Source organism: Grus americana, chromosome 19 (assembly GCF_028858705.1).
Source record: "Grus americana isolate bGruAme1 chromosome 19, bGruAme1.mat, whole genome shotgun sequence".
NCBI lineage: Eukaryota > Metazoa > Chordata > Aves > Gruiformes > Gruidae > Grus > Grus americana.
Genome location: NC_072870.1, coordinates 12436468 through 12451127, shown reverse-complemented (window position 1 = coordinate 12451127; position 14660 = coordinate 12436468). Strand labels below are relative to the sequence as shown.

The window sequence follows — 14660 nt, the reverse complement described above, 5'->3', positions numbered from 1 at the left end:
AGAAAATCCCATTTCACAGTTAGCTCACGGAGGACGTCCGAAGGCAGCCAAGACGCCGGAGACTGACGACCCAAGGTGAACTAAGCTGGTTTGACAAACTGAATTGCCGCCTGTTTATTTTCTTTACCCCACGTGGGGCAGCTGCTGACAGGGACCGGTTTATATTGAGCTTTATGTGGCACTAATTCCAGGTCAAACAGAACAGTTCACTTGATTAAAATTGCTATGCGTTTGCAAAAGAGAAGCCGGGTGCTCCTCTCTTGACCCATCCCAGCGTTGGGAACATCAGCAGCGATGTCCCAGTTTACACCTTCTTGCACGCTGACACTCCTCTTCCTCCTCACTTTGCGACTTCACGTGAGCTCACCCAGATTCACACCGGTAACGGCTCAGCCCCGCTCTATGCCGTCGCGTGGCTTTTACGGGGACGTAAAGAAGATCGTTGTCTGTTCCCAAAGAGCTCAGTCACTTTATGGACATACACGACAGGGCACACATATGGACACAAAATATGTTATTTATTGTGAATTTTGCAAAGACACATTTAAGCAACAAAATATACATCTGTGAACCTTTAGTTTTATACATAACAATCTGCTACCATAGCAATAAATTAAATGTACATTATTTACAACAGACATAGGCCACCAGGAACTACAAAGCACCGCGTCTCTACATAAAAAATAAACTTTGTCAGATACATGTCTTCAAGATTTATTTTCACTCTATAAACTCTCTTCACATTCTAACGATATAAATTCAGCATTTCCCTTTGCAGGATACACGCAGTGCTACATTCATCAAAACATAATGACAGCATGCTCTAGGACTGGGGAACGACAGGCTCTTTGCCAGCTCTAGTGGAACAGGAGTCGGAACATCAGCAAAGCAACATGAGCGCGAGGTGCGATCTGCAGAGGTGCTGAGCTCTGCCCAGCCGCTGGTTTTAAGAGCAGCTGTCAGCACTAAGCACCCCTTGCAGTCAAGCCAAGAAGCCGAGAAACCTCAGCCCGGGTTAACGAGCCCATCCGTGCCAGCAGCCCCCTCACCTGCCATTCCTGACGACCCTCAAAACGCTGGAAAGAAACCGAGTTTGTGCTTAGGATCCCCCCTTTTCGCCCAGAGAAAAAAGCACTTTCACTTTGTGCTTAAGTGTAATCCTGTGCTTGACTTTGTGGGATTTCAAGAGGGTGCAAGTACACGCTAAGTGCTTTCCTGAGCAACAGCCCAGAGGAGCAGCGGCTCGCTCCGGCTCTCGGCAGCTGGAACCAGTCCCCGGGGCTAAGGCCGGAGATGCGGGTGGAGGGCGGCAGCTTTCCCTCCCCGCTCTGCTGCCAGGACTCGGAGCCGGCAGCACCGGCGCTGCGGAGCTGGCCTGGACCTGGCCTGCCTCTGCCTCTCACCGAGCTCAGGAGCTGGTCCAAGCCAAGCGGCAGCCGGGCTGCAGCAGCAGCACGCGGGGGACCGAAACCCCGGCGAGAAGGGGAGCAAGCTCCCGCATCAGGAGAGACCTCGCCATGCAGCCGGGGGCTCCCCCGATCCCCCCCCAGTCGCCTTTCTGAGCCCCTTCTGCTCCCTGTGCAAAGCCACTTCTGAGTGTGGTAAAGTTATGTGCATGTAAACGGTGGGGACCAGAAAGGAAAATGCACTGCCCAGTAATTTTAGTGTCAGTTAAGGATCCTTTCTTTTATATATATATATATATATTAAAAAAAATCCCTTTTATATATGTATCTACGCATGTGTGTCACTTATAAGCACAAAACGTTTTGCAGTAGATGTACAGGAACACCTTCACCCACCGCTGGAAGCGCAAATGCCTCCGGGGTCTGGCACAACTGCGGGTCGGTCCCGCACTGCCGCGGGACAATTCGGGACCACCCAGGGCTGAGAGAACACGCCACGCGCACGCAGCTGCACGGCAGCGCAGGCAGGCGGAAACCACACGAGAGCCGGGCTAGGACAGCGCTTGAAAAGCCCAGTTGCTGTTCAGGAGCTGCAGCAGGTTTTCACAACCCGTCGGCAGGAGTGCTGTTGAAAATGCCCCAGAGCAGGCAGGAGCCGCTGGCAAACCTCGTGCCAGACCTGGGCTCCCGGCCCCGCTGCCGTTCCGGCAGGCTGGCGCGGGGAAAGACAAGTCCAACACGCTGCATCTCTCTCCCTGCAGCTTCGTGCTGGCCTGCCTGCCGGTTAATCCCATTCGGATAATTCTACAAATCAATCTAGGTCAGAAAGGAATGTCACGGTTTCAAGTAAAAGAAACCCCAAAACAACGAAAAATGAAAAACCCAGCTGACAGTAGTCACTGCATCTTCTGCTGAAAGATCTCACGGAGATCAACACCCATGCGAATGATGACGTCTACAGAATCAAGCAACTTCTCAAGGAAAGAAAGCAAAACCAAGAACAGACCCTCAAAGCAAGCCGTTGCACCAGTCAGTATTTCACTGCGCAGCATAAAACCAGACCAAAAGCTTCTAAGGGGAAGAACTGGGGATGGGTTTGAAAGTGCTACCGAAGCATTATCAGACAGAAGTGCTGAACAGCAAAGAATGTGGAACCTGAGACATCTAGAGCTAGCTACGGACCGGGCTAAGCACACCGTGCTTCTCCTTTTTCAAAGGAAACCTCAAGATTTAAAGTCTATTTAAATACAACTCACTGAAAGCAGGAGGGAGTGTTCCCACTGGTGGTTACTGGTATTTACTAGTCCCACACGGCGCACCAGTGCCTGTGGAACTGTTCTCCACCTTTTCCACAACGTGTTTTCCTCCTTTAATCGGGTTCCTCTCCCGTTAGGGCTTTTCTTCTCAAATGGGTAAGTTACACGCGCAAGGGGAGCACCCGTACGAACCCACTGTTAAGGCTGTCGCGTCGTACCACGCAGAGCCTCGCTTAGCAGAGCCGGTTCGGTTTGGCTTGGCTCGGCTTTGCCCTGGTCCAGGGGGAGGTGGCGGGGAGGTGATGGTTTGCTCCTACCCAGAGAGGTGCGGCCCCGGGCCAGCAGCCGAATCCCCGGGGAGCAGCCGCAGCCCCAGGACGGGCGGCCCTGGGAATCCCCCGCGCCGGCTGCCTGGGGCTGCCTCCAGGTACGCGATTCGGCCCGCGCCTCCTCAAAGCGGCTGTCAGACACTTTCGTGCCCCTCGCAGCTCCAGCTGTGTGAAGTCAGCTTTGGCACTCAAAGTTCTGTTTTCATTAGGAATCGCGAACTCAAAGCATTGCTTTCGCTTAAGAACCTGATTTCAGGGGGGGTTTGCAAAGGTCACAGATTGTGGTTGGGGGGGGGAGCATCCCTGCAGCGTTGCAGCGTATCTTTCACGGACCTGACGGAGGAAATCTATGAGCAATGTGAAATTCATGGACAGACTTCAGTAAACCTTAGACAAAGTTCCATAAAAGAGCAAGAGGACTTCTTGGCATGTTGAGAGAGGTATTTTTTGGAAAAGGGCATCCCAGGGAAGTCGCCTTGCAGAATTCATAATCCTTGTCTTTCACAACAACCAAAAGCACATTCGAAAGCAGAGGGACAGATTCTGCACGGGGTGGAGCAGCCTAATGCCACCCCGGTCACTGGGGTTTGAGGCATTTGCTTGCCTGGCAATCCGTAGGGTAAAGCAAAGCCCACGGGGCAACTCCACTCCGAGAACCAGTTCTGGTATTTAGATACACTACACTTCAGCTTTGGTTAATCTTTTCCAGGGTCGCGCTCAGAGCTGCAGGCAGGGAAAAAGCAGGGAGCCCCTATAAACCATCTCCCGACCTGCCGAGAGACGAGTCGGCCCCGGTCACCGGCTCTGCTCCCCCCGGGGCTGGTTCGCACGCCCTCCTCTTGTGCCACAAACTACATAAGCACGGAGTAAGAGGCTGCGTCTGCCCTAACAGTTTTGCGATGCGAGTAGCGAGCTGGAGGGGGAGGCAGCAGGGGGGTGGCTGGTGAGCTGCCGCAGCCCCCACGGGGAGGTTTTGCCCCGTTCTCTCCGGAGACGAGCGAGGGCAAAGGACGGGGCGCGGGAACACGTAACTTTGCCCTGACTACCTACCCTTCCAAAAGCCAAACGCAGAAACCCTGTTTTCCCGCTGATAGCTGCAAATAAAGCGTGGAGGCACCTGAACCGCGCCGGGGGGGTCCGTCCCGCTTCCCCTCTGCCCGAGAGGAGCCGGCAGGCGAGCCGGGAGGGGGGATGGACGGCACCCACCCAGCACCCATCAGCCGCAGCACAGATGGGTGCCCACGGGGCGACGTGGCCTCCGGCCGCACGCGCGTGCAACACAGAGACACATCTCCCGCGGTGCAGGGGGAGGGGTGTGGGGGCGTTTGCTGGCGAGGGGTTCACCCGGTGGGAAGGTGGCTGGGTCCCTGTCGGGGCAGAGATCGCGGCAAGGTGAGAACTTCTTCCCGGCGCAGAGTGCAGCCGGGAGGCGAGGGCACCTCGCTGCCCGCGGCCGGGGCGTGCATCTTCCCACGGGATGTTGAAGAGTTTTCCCTTTGTTGAAACAAAAATTCTCTGCGAAGAAGAAAAGGATAGAAGTGTCAGAGACTGCGGAAGGAAAATATTCTCGCTCCTGCAGTGACGGCTACGATGCGCCGGTCCCAGGGAGGGAGCCGAAGCCGTGGCAGCGCCCATCCCCGAGGCACCCAGCTGCCCGCCGGCCCCCTGGGCTGGGAGAGGAGGAAGCTCGGTGAGGGGCTGAACATCATGGCTTTTTGAGACCTGTGCTTTTGGAAATGGAAATTCCTTTCATTTCAAGTTTTACGGGCTCTTCTGCTCAGCTAGGAACTTCTCAAACCTCTGATTTCGTGACATAGAAAGTCTCTGGGAACTGGAGCCTGAGAGAAAACCAGTAAATAAATTCCTCGTGGCTTGCACACGCCTCCTGCGTGAAAGCACCCACTCGTGCTGGTGGCCCCTCGCGTGGCCAAAAGCCGTGCCGCGGGACGGGAAGCCCCCCGGCACCGAGAGCCCAGGCTAACCACGCCGCGCTCCCTTCGCCTCTGCCTATAAAATCCACCTCGTAAATGGACTGTTTCCACCCGGTTTTTGGAGGGGGTGAGGACACACGCTCTGCTTTCACCCCCAGTGCTGCCCTCATCTTCCCAAAGTGTTTAGGATGCTTTATTAGTGATCACATATTTAATAATAAACAGTGCAATTAGCCACGTTAGCTGCCTTTGAAGGCTCCAGGCTTGTTCACAGCACCAGAGACAAGCCGTTCCGCCCAACGCCATGTTACACACACTCACCTTTCACAAGTTCAGGACTTCTTCTTCCTGCTAGTGGCTCTAAAGAAAAAACAGAGTAAGGGCTGGGTTGTGAATAAAGGGGCAAGAAGTCACGAAATCCCTTCCCCTGCCTTTACTGCCTGCCCCTCGTGGGCTCTGCCTCCCGCCCCGCAGCCCCCCGCAAGCCCCGGACCCCCCTCGTGCGCCCGCAGCCGGGCAAGGGCAGGATGCGGCCGCACAGCACCTCGCCCGGCGATTGCTGCCGGCACCTACCGTGCTGGAGCTGCCGTGGCTGAGCTTGTCAAAGCGAAACTTCAGGTTTGACCTTGGAGAGTTTCTGTTCTTTATATCTGCTGGAAGGAGGGGAAAAGCAAAGAAGAAAAATAATAATCTACGAACAAAAATATTTGCTGGAGCGGTAGCGCTGACTGCCGCTCGACCAGCCTGACAGCCAGGCACTTCAATAGACTGTCACAAGTGCTACCAATATTTAGTCTATCTCGGCTGAATGTTTGGCAAAATCTGTACATTAAATGTTTTGGATGGAACAAATTGAGGCTTAATTACATTTCACAGTCTTTCTACTGGAAATGCCACTGAAAAGGCTACAAGAAATGACTGATCCGTATAATGTATGGGTGGATTTCCGTGTTCTTGGCAGGAGAAATACAAAATAAACACTTTAAACATTAAAAGGGGCTGGTTTAATAGTTCAGAAAATCGCTAATGAAATAAGGAGGAGGACCTGTGGGGTGCTGAGATACACCAGCCAGCCTGCACTCTGCAGCCCAGCCTCCCCCCGCGTTGTCCCCAGTTACGGAGCTGCTCGGGGTGGATTTGTGCCTCCCCGGCTGTTCCGCAAACAGCTCCCAAGCTCATAACGTGCGTTTTCATTCGGATCGCGGTGCCTTCCGGCAGGCGCGCTGCTGCATCAGGAAATTAAAGCCGTGGTGATCTGCGGGCGAGGGGCGAACGCTGCAGACATCCCCCAGCCCCAGCACCCCCGTGCCAGCACTGCAGGATGCACCAACAAAGGGCCATTTCTGCCAATTTTACCCCTGCTGAATTGCGCCTCGTTTTGCAAATAATTGTCCGACCGAAACGGATGGAGTCGGTGGCAGAGTGAGTTAGCAGCGGGGGTAATGGAGCCGAGACCAAGGGAAGCTGCTTGTTTATTAAATAATTTGTGAGTCACGGCTCTGTCCTTGGAGACAGCGAGTTTCCACGACTACTGCACACGTCTGTCAGGGAAGAAGGGAGGAAACAAAGCCACAGAAAAGCCACCTCTGCGCTCTAATTTAGAAGGGAAACAAATTACCCATGGAAATACAGAAATAAAGCACACGGCTGCCTCTCCAGAACAGCCCCGTCGGGATCGGGGTTTCGGGAGGAGCGAGGGCGTCCCTGCTTCCCGCGGGATGCTCGTCCTGCCAGGGCGAGCGCGGCCGCTGCTTCGCCCCGTCACTTTGGCAGCCGCCCGCAGCCCGGGCGAGGCTGGGGAGGGAGCTTCTCTGTCCCAGAGCCGCAGACCCCGTCCCGACCCGCCGCTGCGGGACCCCGGGGGCTGCCCGGAGCTCCAGAGGCGAAGGCAGAGCTGGTGCCACCCCCAGCCCGCCCGTGTCCCCGCGACCCACCTGTGGGGCTCCTGCTCATGATCACGGGGGTGGCCGCGGCCCCCACGCTCGGGCTCTCGCTGCCAGGCGAGGCACTGTAGACAAACACGTCCTGCTTGAACGGCGACGCAGTAGACGGCTGGCTTCCCTGCACGGGGAGAGACCGGGACACGGCTTTCCGTCGTGCAGCCGCCTTTTCTCCCCACACCCTGCTGATGTCTCGGCGCAGCCCCGCGGGGTGCACGCAGCCAGAGGGCCCATCCTGACGGAGCAACCTGCCAGGCCGGTGTGCCGAGCGTGGTCCCGGAGCACGCCCAGGCTCACCGCAGGGTCCCACTGGGCCCCCTGGCCCCCCTTCTCCCCGCACCCAGGGACAGGATTAAGCCCCTCGATGCCAGCAGGGAGGAGGCGCCGGGGGGGCCCCAGGACACCCCCTCTCCCAGAGACCACCCGAGGCAGCGGGAAGCCGAGGGGCGTGTGGAGCTGCGGGGTCCCGAGCCCAAGCGTGCCGCGGGGCGGGTTCGGTGCCTACCACGCTGTCGTACTCCTCCAGGGTCTCGCTCTCCCCCGCCGTGCTGCTGAAGCTGCTGGTGCTCGAGGACGAACGGGAGATGTTTGACCTCCCGTTCTCTTTCAGCTTAATAAACGGCCTGGGAAGAGAGGCGAAACAAAACGGAGAGCACGTGGTCATCATTGGAAAGCCGTGTCCTTCGGGCTATGACAGCGGGGACAGACCCTCCTGCGCACCCCCGGAGCAAAGCAGCTGCCGTAGGGACAAACCCGGCGGGGTGTTTCTGTAAACAACCACTTCCAAGAGCACGGGGTAAAGGGCATTTTCACGCCGCTGGCGGACACCCGTGGGTCGGGATGAGTCCCTGGCGGCAGGAAGGGACGGGCACCACGGGCCCGTCTGTGAGGGTTTGGGCAACGCCTGTCCAACACTGCTCTTTGCTCTTTTTCTTTTTAAAGACAGCTATTTTCAGACCATAAAGGAGCTGTGCTCATGAATCACCAGAATCTTTTCTTCCTCCCTTAATATCAAACTTATTTATAGTAAAACCTGGAGACGGTTTTGTTTGACAAAGTCCCTGACGGTCTGTCAGCTACAGGGTGACCGGGGCTCTGGTCGGAGCATGGGGCTCCTCTCCGCTCACCTGTCTTTGTTGGGGCATATTTCGGGGGAGCTGGGGTTGGACGAGGTTTCAGACTTCATCTCCTGAGAAGAATGTCCCAAATCTGGCATCTTCTGGGCTCCTGAAACACTGTCGCTGAGGGCACAAAGAGACAGGTTGCACGAGTTATACAAGAGACTTAAAAGGGATGGTCAAATTATCCTCCCTACCACCAAATGCTACACTGTACGCGTAACAGATGCTCTCTGGATACCACCGCTTCGATTTAAAACAGAGGGAGGGGATCCGAGGCGCCGTTCCCTCGAACGCAGCAAAGGCAGCTCTCCTCGCTGGCTCACGTGAAAAGGGGAGGCTGCGCCCAGGCAAGGTCTCCCGCACCCACCGACGTTTAACATGCAACAGGGGCTTTTAACCTCAGTGACCAGGGCGATGCCAAACTTACCACCTTGTCCTGCTCTCTGCCTGGCTCTCAGACCCCGTGTGCAGGCGAGGGAACAGCCCCGAGCGGCGCTTGATGGGGCTCCTGGACTGGTTCTTGGCAGCGGCTGCGGGTACGGGGGGCTGAAAGCACAGAACAGTCCAGGCTGGAGAGCAAAGCTCCTTCCTAGAAGCTCCTGAGGCTAAACATCCTACGAGAAATTACGCTGCCCGCAACTCTCAGCCTGTGCATCTAGAAAACATGTAATGCCAGAATTTCTTTTATATCTCCTTTGTACTTATGGGCTGAAAACCTAGGAAGCTAATCTTTGGTTCTTCCACGAAACGAACCCAACTTGAACGCAGCGCTCATAAAATCACGCTCTGCTCAAATCTTCTCCTCGCCCTTGCGTTCGCTGCCTGCGCAGGGGACTGCCAGACTCTGTCAGCGCAGTGCGGCGCCCTGCCAGGCTGGGGAGGGAGGGAGGGAGGACAGAAGGACAGCGGGACGCACGGCCGTGCTCACCGAGAAGGTGGTCTTGGTCACCTCGCTGCTGTTGTGCGCGATGCCCCCGCTGAGGCTGCCCGGGATGCCGCCACCGTGGTGCTTCTTCTGGCTGCCCACCATCGTCTCCATGGAGTGGCTGCGCACCCGGATAGCTCTCTGTGGCCAGAGGGGACAGGGGACGGCAGGTCATCGCCAGCCCCACGCCCGCTCCCCAGCCCCACATCCCCCCAAGGCACACCGGAGCGTGACCTGCCTGGCCGTCCCCCCCGAGCGCCGGCGCACGCCACCACCAACCCCACAAGTAACGGCGGCAGCCATTGCTCTGCGCAGCCCGAGGACGAGGAGCCGCGCAGCCGGGACAAGGTCGGGTCTTCCCCCCGCTGCCCCCACGCCGCCGGGTGCGAGGGCCGAGCAGTGCAGCTACGGGAGTGGGAGCAGCAGATGCACCCCAGAGCCCTGCCTCCTGCCCGACCTCCCAACCCCTTGGCAAGACGCGGTGACGGCAGCCGAGCCGTAAGCCGCTGCCTGGATGCGCTCAGCCCCCCGCGACGCTCCCTGCACTCGGAGTGGACGGGTCCGGCGCGGAGCCTGCTGCCCTGCCTGCTGCCTGCACCTCTCCTGCACGGTTCTTACAGGAGCCAGACGCCAGCACGAGGCCTCGTGCCCTTGTGCCCTCCGGCCGCCCCGGAGAGCTGGAGCACCGCCGGAGCTCCGCGCGCCGAGGGACGCCACGGCCGGGCAACCTCTCCTGGGCAGAGAGCAGAGGCACCGAGTCCAGCCCACAGCCCAGCGCCGTGGCAGAGCCGGAGACGTGCTGCACCGGGGCGGGACACGACGGGACTCACGGCCCCCGCGGAGCTCTGCGCGTCCCCCAGGAAAGGGCCAACGGCCGGGCTGGGCGAACGTCGGCTGCGCAAGCGGGGGAAGAGGACTGCTGGAACCTGTTTTGAGACAAACCGTTGCAAGCAGAGCTGCGCGTACCGCAGGCAGAGACCTTCTGCAGATCCGAACGCTCGTCTGGGTGCTTAAACAGGACCTGAGCTATTTTTACAGTCTTCTCTCAGTTGTTGTCCCAAGCACTTACAAATACGACCACGAGATCTTTTGAAAGTCTGGCACACGCTATGAAAAGCAGCAGTGAAATGCGCAAGATAAAAAAAAAAAAAAAAATCTATACCCATATTTTAATTACTGTAGTCACCATAGTAACAGGAGCCCAAACCGGACTGTGATGCCAGTGTGCCAATTACAGGAAAGTTTCTCTTCCAGCTATTCCCCTCGAATTGCTGCTGTGCTACGGCCACCTCTCCTCCAGCCCCTGGAATCCCAGCTCCAGGTAAAGAGATTTGGGAGGAAACAAGCCAACAAGGGCCAGATTTCCGGAGGTGCCCGGCCCCGTGTCCATGGTGCACAGGTACCGGTTTGCTGCTGGCTCCAGGGTTTCTGAGCTGCAGGCGGACACTGCACCAGGGCAAGCAAGAGCCGCAGCCCAGAGCTCTCACCGATCCCCAGCCCATGCCAGGGACCACGGCTGCCCCGACAGCCCCGTGCTGTCCCCTCCTGCCCATCCAGTAACAAACACCAAGCAAGAGTCGATCGGACCTGATTTATTAAGGTCAGCGATTCATACAAAATTTGACAGCGTTTGCAAATAAAAGTAACCGGTTGCTTGCTTTGCTGCCAGCAGCGCCGGCGGGCGCTTGTGCCGAGCAGGCAGGAAGGTTCCTGCCCGGGGCTGCCGAGGCTGCGGAGCTCTGCAGGGCACCCCGACACCCTTTCCCGGGGAGGACTGGCCAGCAGCTCCTCTCCCCGTGGCGGGGAGGTGAAGGCACCCCTCTCGCTTGCTCAGAGCCCAGCAGAAACGAGCTCCGCTTTCCTCTGAGCGGCCGGTGCCCACGTCGCACGGCCAGGGAGGAAGGGGCTGCGGGCTGGGTCGCGGGTGTGAGGCACCGGGCAAACAGAAACCGTGGGGATCAGGTCTCGCCCCCTCCCAGCCCTCTTAGTTACCATCTCTGCTCTCCCCCGTTCACTCTGACAGCGCGCGGTGGAGGACATAAGCTAGGATGCAGCCCAGCAGCGCGGTCCCAAGGCGGATGGGCAAATGCAGCCCAGCCCGGACCACGGAACTCACCGCCTGCCCCAGCACACCCTGCAACGCCAAGAGAGCAAAGTCCACTTTCTTGTACACAAAAAGCACGCAAAAAAATGATTAACATCAGCGTCTCGGACCCTGAAGTGACCACTGTGATGTGACTGCCCAGCACCTCAATTTCTACATCACATCCCGTACCTAAACAGGCACACGCGAGCCTCCACCCACCCCACAGTGGGGGCCAGGGGGCTGCTCACCCCCCTCTGCAGCTGTCAGGTGCAGGATGAGGTCACTCATCTCCTACCACTGCCTGTTTCTCTAGAGCACAGAGAAAACCGTGCCTACGAGGTAACCGCAGGGGTTGGCTCTGTACAGCCGCAGCCAGGGCAGCTCCCCTGCCCGGGACGGTGACAGCCGCCCCCCACCAGCACCCATCCCAGCTGCGGGTGCAGCTGAAACGGCCTTTGCCCAGCAGAGCTGACGCGCCAGAAGAGGATGGGGAGAGGCGCGGGGGAGCTGCAGGGGCCGAAGCACGGCCACAGGCATCACCCACGGCAGGGACGCGGTGCCAAGGCTCAGGGGCTCCGCTGAACTCCCACTTGTGAGCGTGGCCCGGCTCTACGCGTGCCAGCCCTTCCCAGCCGCCTCCCCATCGCCGTGGCAGGGCGTCCCATCTCAAGGGACGTCCCCCGGTGCCCAGCTGGCCATTGTCCCTACCTCCAACGGCTGCTCAGTTCCATCCACATCATTTTATCCCATTTCTTTTTCTCCTCCCCCCTTTTCTGCCAACCCACCCTCCTTTCTCTCCCCTTACACCCCATTCCCCCCCCGCACACACCCAGCACCGTTTCCCCTCTCTGCACCCAGCACCTCTCACTGAGTCTCCCACTTAACACGGCCACAACCGCCTCCCTCCTGCTTGCCGTGGCAGCTGCCCCCAGGCGCGCTCCCCCTCAGCCCCATCCCGCAGCCAGGGTGGCACAGCGGGGACAGCCAGCAGCCCGGCGACGCGAGCAGGACCTGGACCGAGACCCCTCCAGAGACAGGGCGAGTGCCAGAGCAGGCTGGAGGAAGAGGAGGTGCTCCGGGGCTCTGGAGAGGTTGCCCCGATGGTGGCACTTGCCAACGCCACAACCGCGTCAGCCCGTGCCCGCTCCCGCCGGGACCCGCTCAGGACCAGCTCGGTCTGCTGGCTGAGCGGGCGCTGGTGGTGGTGAGCTCCGACCTCCTCCCGCCACCCTGCTCTCGGGGGCCACCTCTCGTCCCCCAACACCACCCATCCACGTCTTCCACTAAAACGTGCTTTGCCAGCCCGGGCTCCATTTCAACTCTGCTGTTGGCAAGGGACAGGGGTTTACCTTGAAAGACTCCAGAAAGCCTCCGTGACCCCCGTTCTCCAGCTTGTCTTCCTCGGGCCCCAGCCCCAGCATGGTCTGCGTGTGCCCGTGGAGCTCGTCGTGAAGGTTGTCCAGCAAGGCGGCCCGCGTCCGGTCCTGGGGGAGCGAGAACGGGCTCAGCTGGGGGCCCCGAGGGAGGGGGCAGCAGTGCTGACCCACGGGACAGCCGGCTCGTCCCCCCACCGAGGGCACCAGCGGCCCCAGGGGACCCCACGGCCACCAAGAGCGCTGAGACACGTGCACGCTTTGATCGCTCGTCCCTGCGAGCGCTGACCCAGCTCAGCCAGGGAAAGGCGGCTTTGAGGAGGAATGCCGAGAGCCCCCCGCGGCACCGAACGGGGCGGGCAGCGTTACCTCCAGCTTCGCAAACTTGTCGGATTTGCAGCAGGCGTTCTCGGCGTTGATGAGCTTGGTCAGCAGGAACTCCCGGAACTCGGGGCTCTGGCGGGGAGACAACCAAGGTGGAAAACACCCACTGTCATAAGACCCCGCGTATCTCCGGTACCGGAGCTGCTCTGACCCAAAACCCGAGCTCACAGCACCCTGCAGCCCCCTCCAGACGCGGAGCATTGGTGGAAAACCCCAGAGGGGCTCGGGGTGCCCTCCTGCACTGGCCGTCCCCTCCACACTGACACGGGTGCCCGGCAGCAGAGCTGCAGCTGCTGCTTGCACGGGTTACGCTGTGCCGCGGCGCGCAGCCTCCTGCCCTACCACAGACCCCGCGGGCCTCACCAGAAGTCAGTATAAATGCAGATAAATTCCAGAAGTCACGTTTCCCCTAAGCAGGCGTGCCTGGAAACATCTCGGACATACGCACACAGTTTCTTTATGACTTGGAACATGCTTCCCATCGCAGCTCTTACCTTCTGGAATACTGGTGGGCTCGGCAGGGGCGGGCCGAAGGACGGGACATCTTCCCGGGCCGTGACCGACACCTGCGGAGCCAAGAGAAACGTTATTCCCACGGGTGCCGCAGGGCAGCCCCCAGGGCAGACATCCCTCTCCTGGAGGGCAGCAGGCGTGGGGTGAGCGATGCTCTCCTCAGCCCAGCTCAGCTCAGCCCAGCCCAGCCCAGCCCAGCGCCTGAGAGCCAAGGGGCAGCCCAGAGCCAGAACCCCCCCCTTCCCCAGCCCTCAGCAGTCATCACTCCTGCCTTCAGGAGAGGGTTAACCACGCACAGCTTTTTACATTTACTTCCTATGAATTCTGTTTTCATTTGTGGCTCTAAGCAATGTGCTTCAGTTTGAAAAACTCTGTCTTGCCGCACGTCTTCACAGTAGCAGGGTTTACGCTACCTGCACCTGAGCAATGTGTTAGACGGGCAGGAGCTGTTCTGAGGCTTATTCAGCTCCTGAGTAGCACCAAAAATCTTTAGTAAATGAGCATGCTATTATACGTGCACATATTTTATACACATACAGTATAGATTGTATACACACACAGTATGTAATAGTGCGTAGATAAATATGCGTGTGCGTGTATATATGTACGGTTCATATACACAGACCTCTTCTGGTTAGACACAATACCGGCCGTATCACTGAGCAGGGCAGCCGCCGGGCAGCCGCCTCCAGACCTCGGCCCGAGATGTCGAAGCAAAAATCGGCACGTGCCAGTCAAGATTCCCCTCACCTTGTACGCCGTGTTATCTGCCTCGGGGTTTTCCACCTGCACAACAATGTAGGCGTGCAAGAAGTTGGAGGCGATCATGTCTGGGACAAATGGTGTGTTCTCTTCTTGGAAGATAATTGCCACGATGTCATTGCCAATGTGCCTCTTCCTCTGGAGCTAAGCGGAAAGGGAAAACATTCGGTCGGTAAAGCCAGGCGGTTCTGCTCCCTCGGGAGCAAACATCAGCTCGGGGCGCGCAGGCTGCTGCGTGCCGGGGAGCCCACGCTGCCGCCCGCCAGCCCAGGATGCCGCGGCGCTGGGGCTCGGCGGCTGCCGGCGCTGGGCAGGGCAGCGCATCCCTGCTCAGACGCTTCTGCGCAAGGCAGCTCATCTCTCTTACTTGTTGTGTGTCTCCTTCGGTAAAAGGCAGCTTTGTAGAGACGTGAAACATTATCTCCCTGTCCCTGAACACTGTGTACACAGACTCTGCTCCTGTCTGCCCGTGGCTGACATCCAGACCTCCTCGAAAACTGGAGATGAAGGGAAGGCGGGGAGAAACAAAGAAATATTAATCGAAAGCTTAGCAGAGACTGCCGGCGGCTGTCAGGGGACAGGGTGATAGAACAAACCAGCTCATTTATCTCTATCTAGCAGCGAGCAAACGGGA

At 58.5% G+C, this 14660-nt stretch overlaps 1 protein-coding gene across 13 annotated transcripts in view; it reads right to left on the bottom strand.

The window, feature by feature from the left end:
• Positions 1-505: 505 nt before the first annotated feature.
• RAP1GAP2 (RAP1 GTPase activating protein 2) overlaps positions 506-14660 on the bottom strand; it is an 80136-nt gene continuing 65981 nt past the window's right edge. For 10 of the 13 annotated variants that reach the window (XM_054847661.1, XM_054847670.1, XM_054847669.1 and 7 more), the window contains 13 exons: positions 14394-14523; positions 14015-14170; positions 13246-13317; positions 12737-12823; positions 12344-12478; positions 8912-9049; positions 8411-8529; positions 7990-8103; positions 7368-7485; positions 6857-6983; positions 5496-5575; positions 5244-5282; positions 506-4506 (listed from right to left, as the gene is read on the bottom strand). In XM_054847661.1, coding sequence (XP_054703636.1) covers positions 5274-5282; positions 5496-5575; positions 6857-6983; positions 7368-7485; positions 7990-8103; positions 8411-8529; positions 8912-9049; positions 12344-12478; positions 12737-12823; positions 13246-13317; positions 14015-14170; positions 14394-14523 — 1285 coding nt within the window. In that variant the 3' untranslated portion in view covers positions 506-4506; positions 5244-5273. The remainder of the gene's footprint in view (positions 4507-5243; positions 5283-5495; positions 5576-6856; positions 6984-7367; positions 7486-7989; positions 8104-8410; positions 8530-8911; positions 9050-12343; positions 12479-12736; positions 12824-13245; positions 13318-14014; positions 14171-14393; positions 14524-14660) is intronic. The other 3 variants (XM_054847662.1, XM_054847664.1, XM_054847666.1) reach the window with 1 other exon arrangement.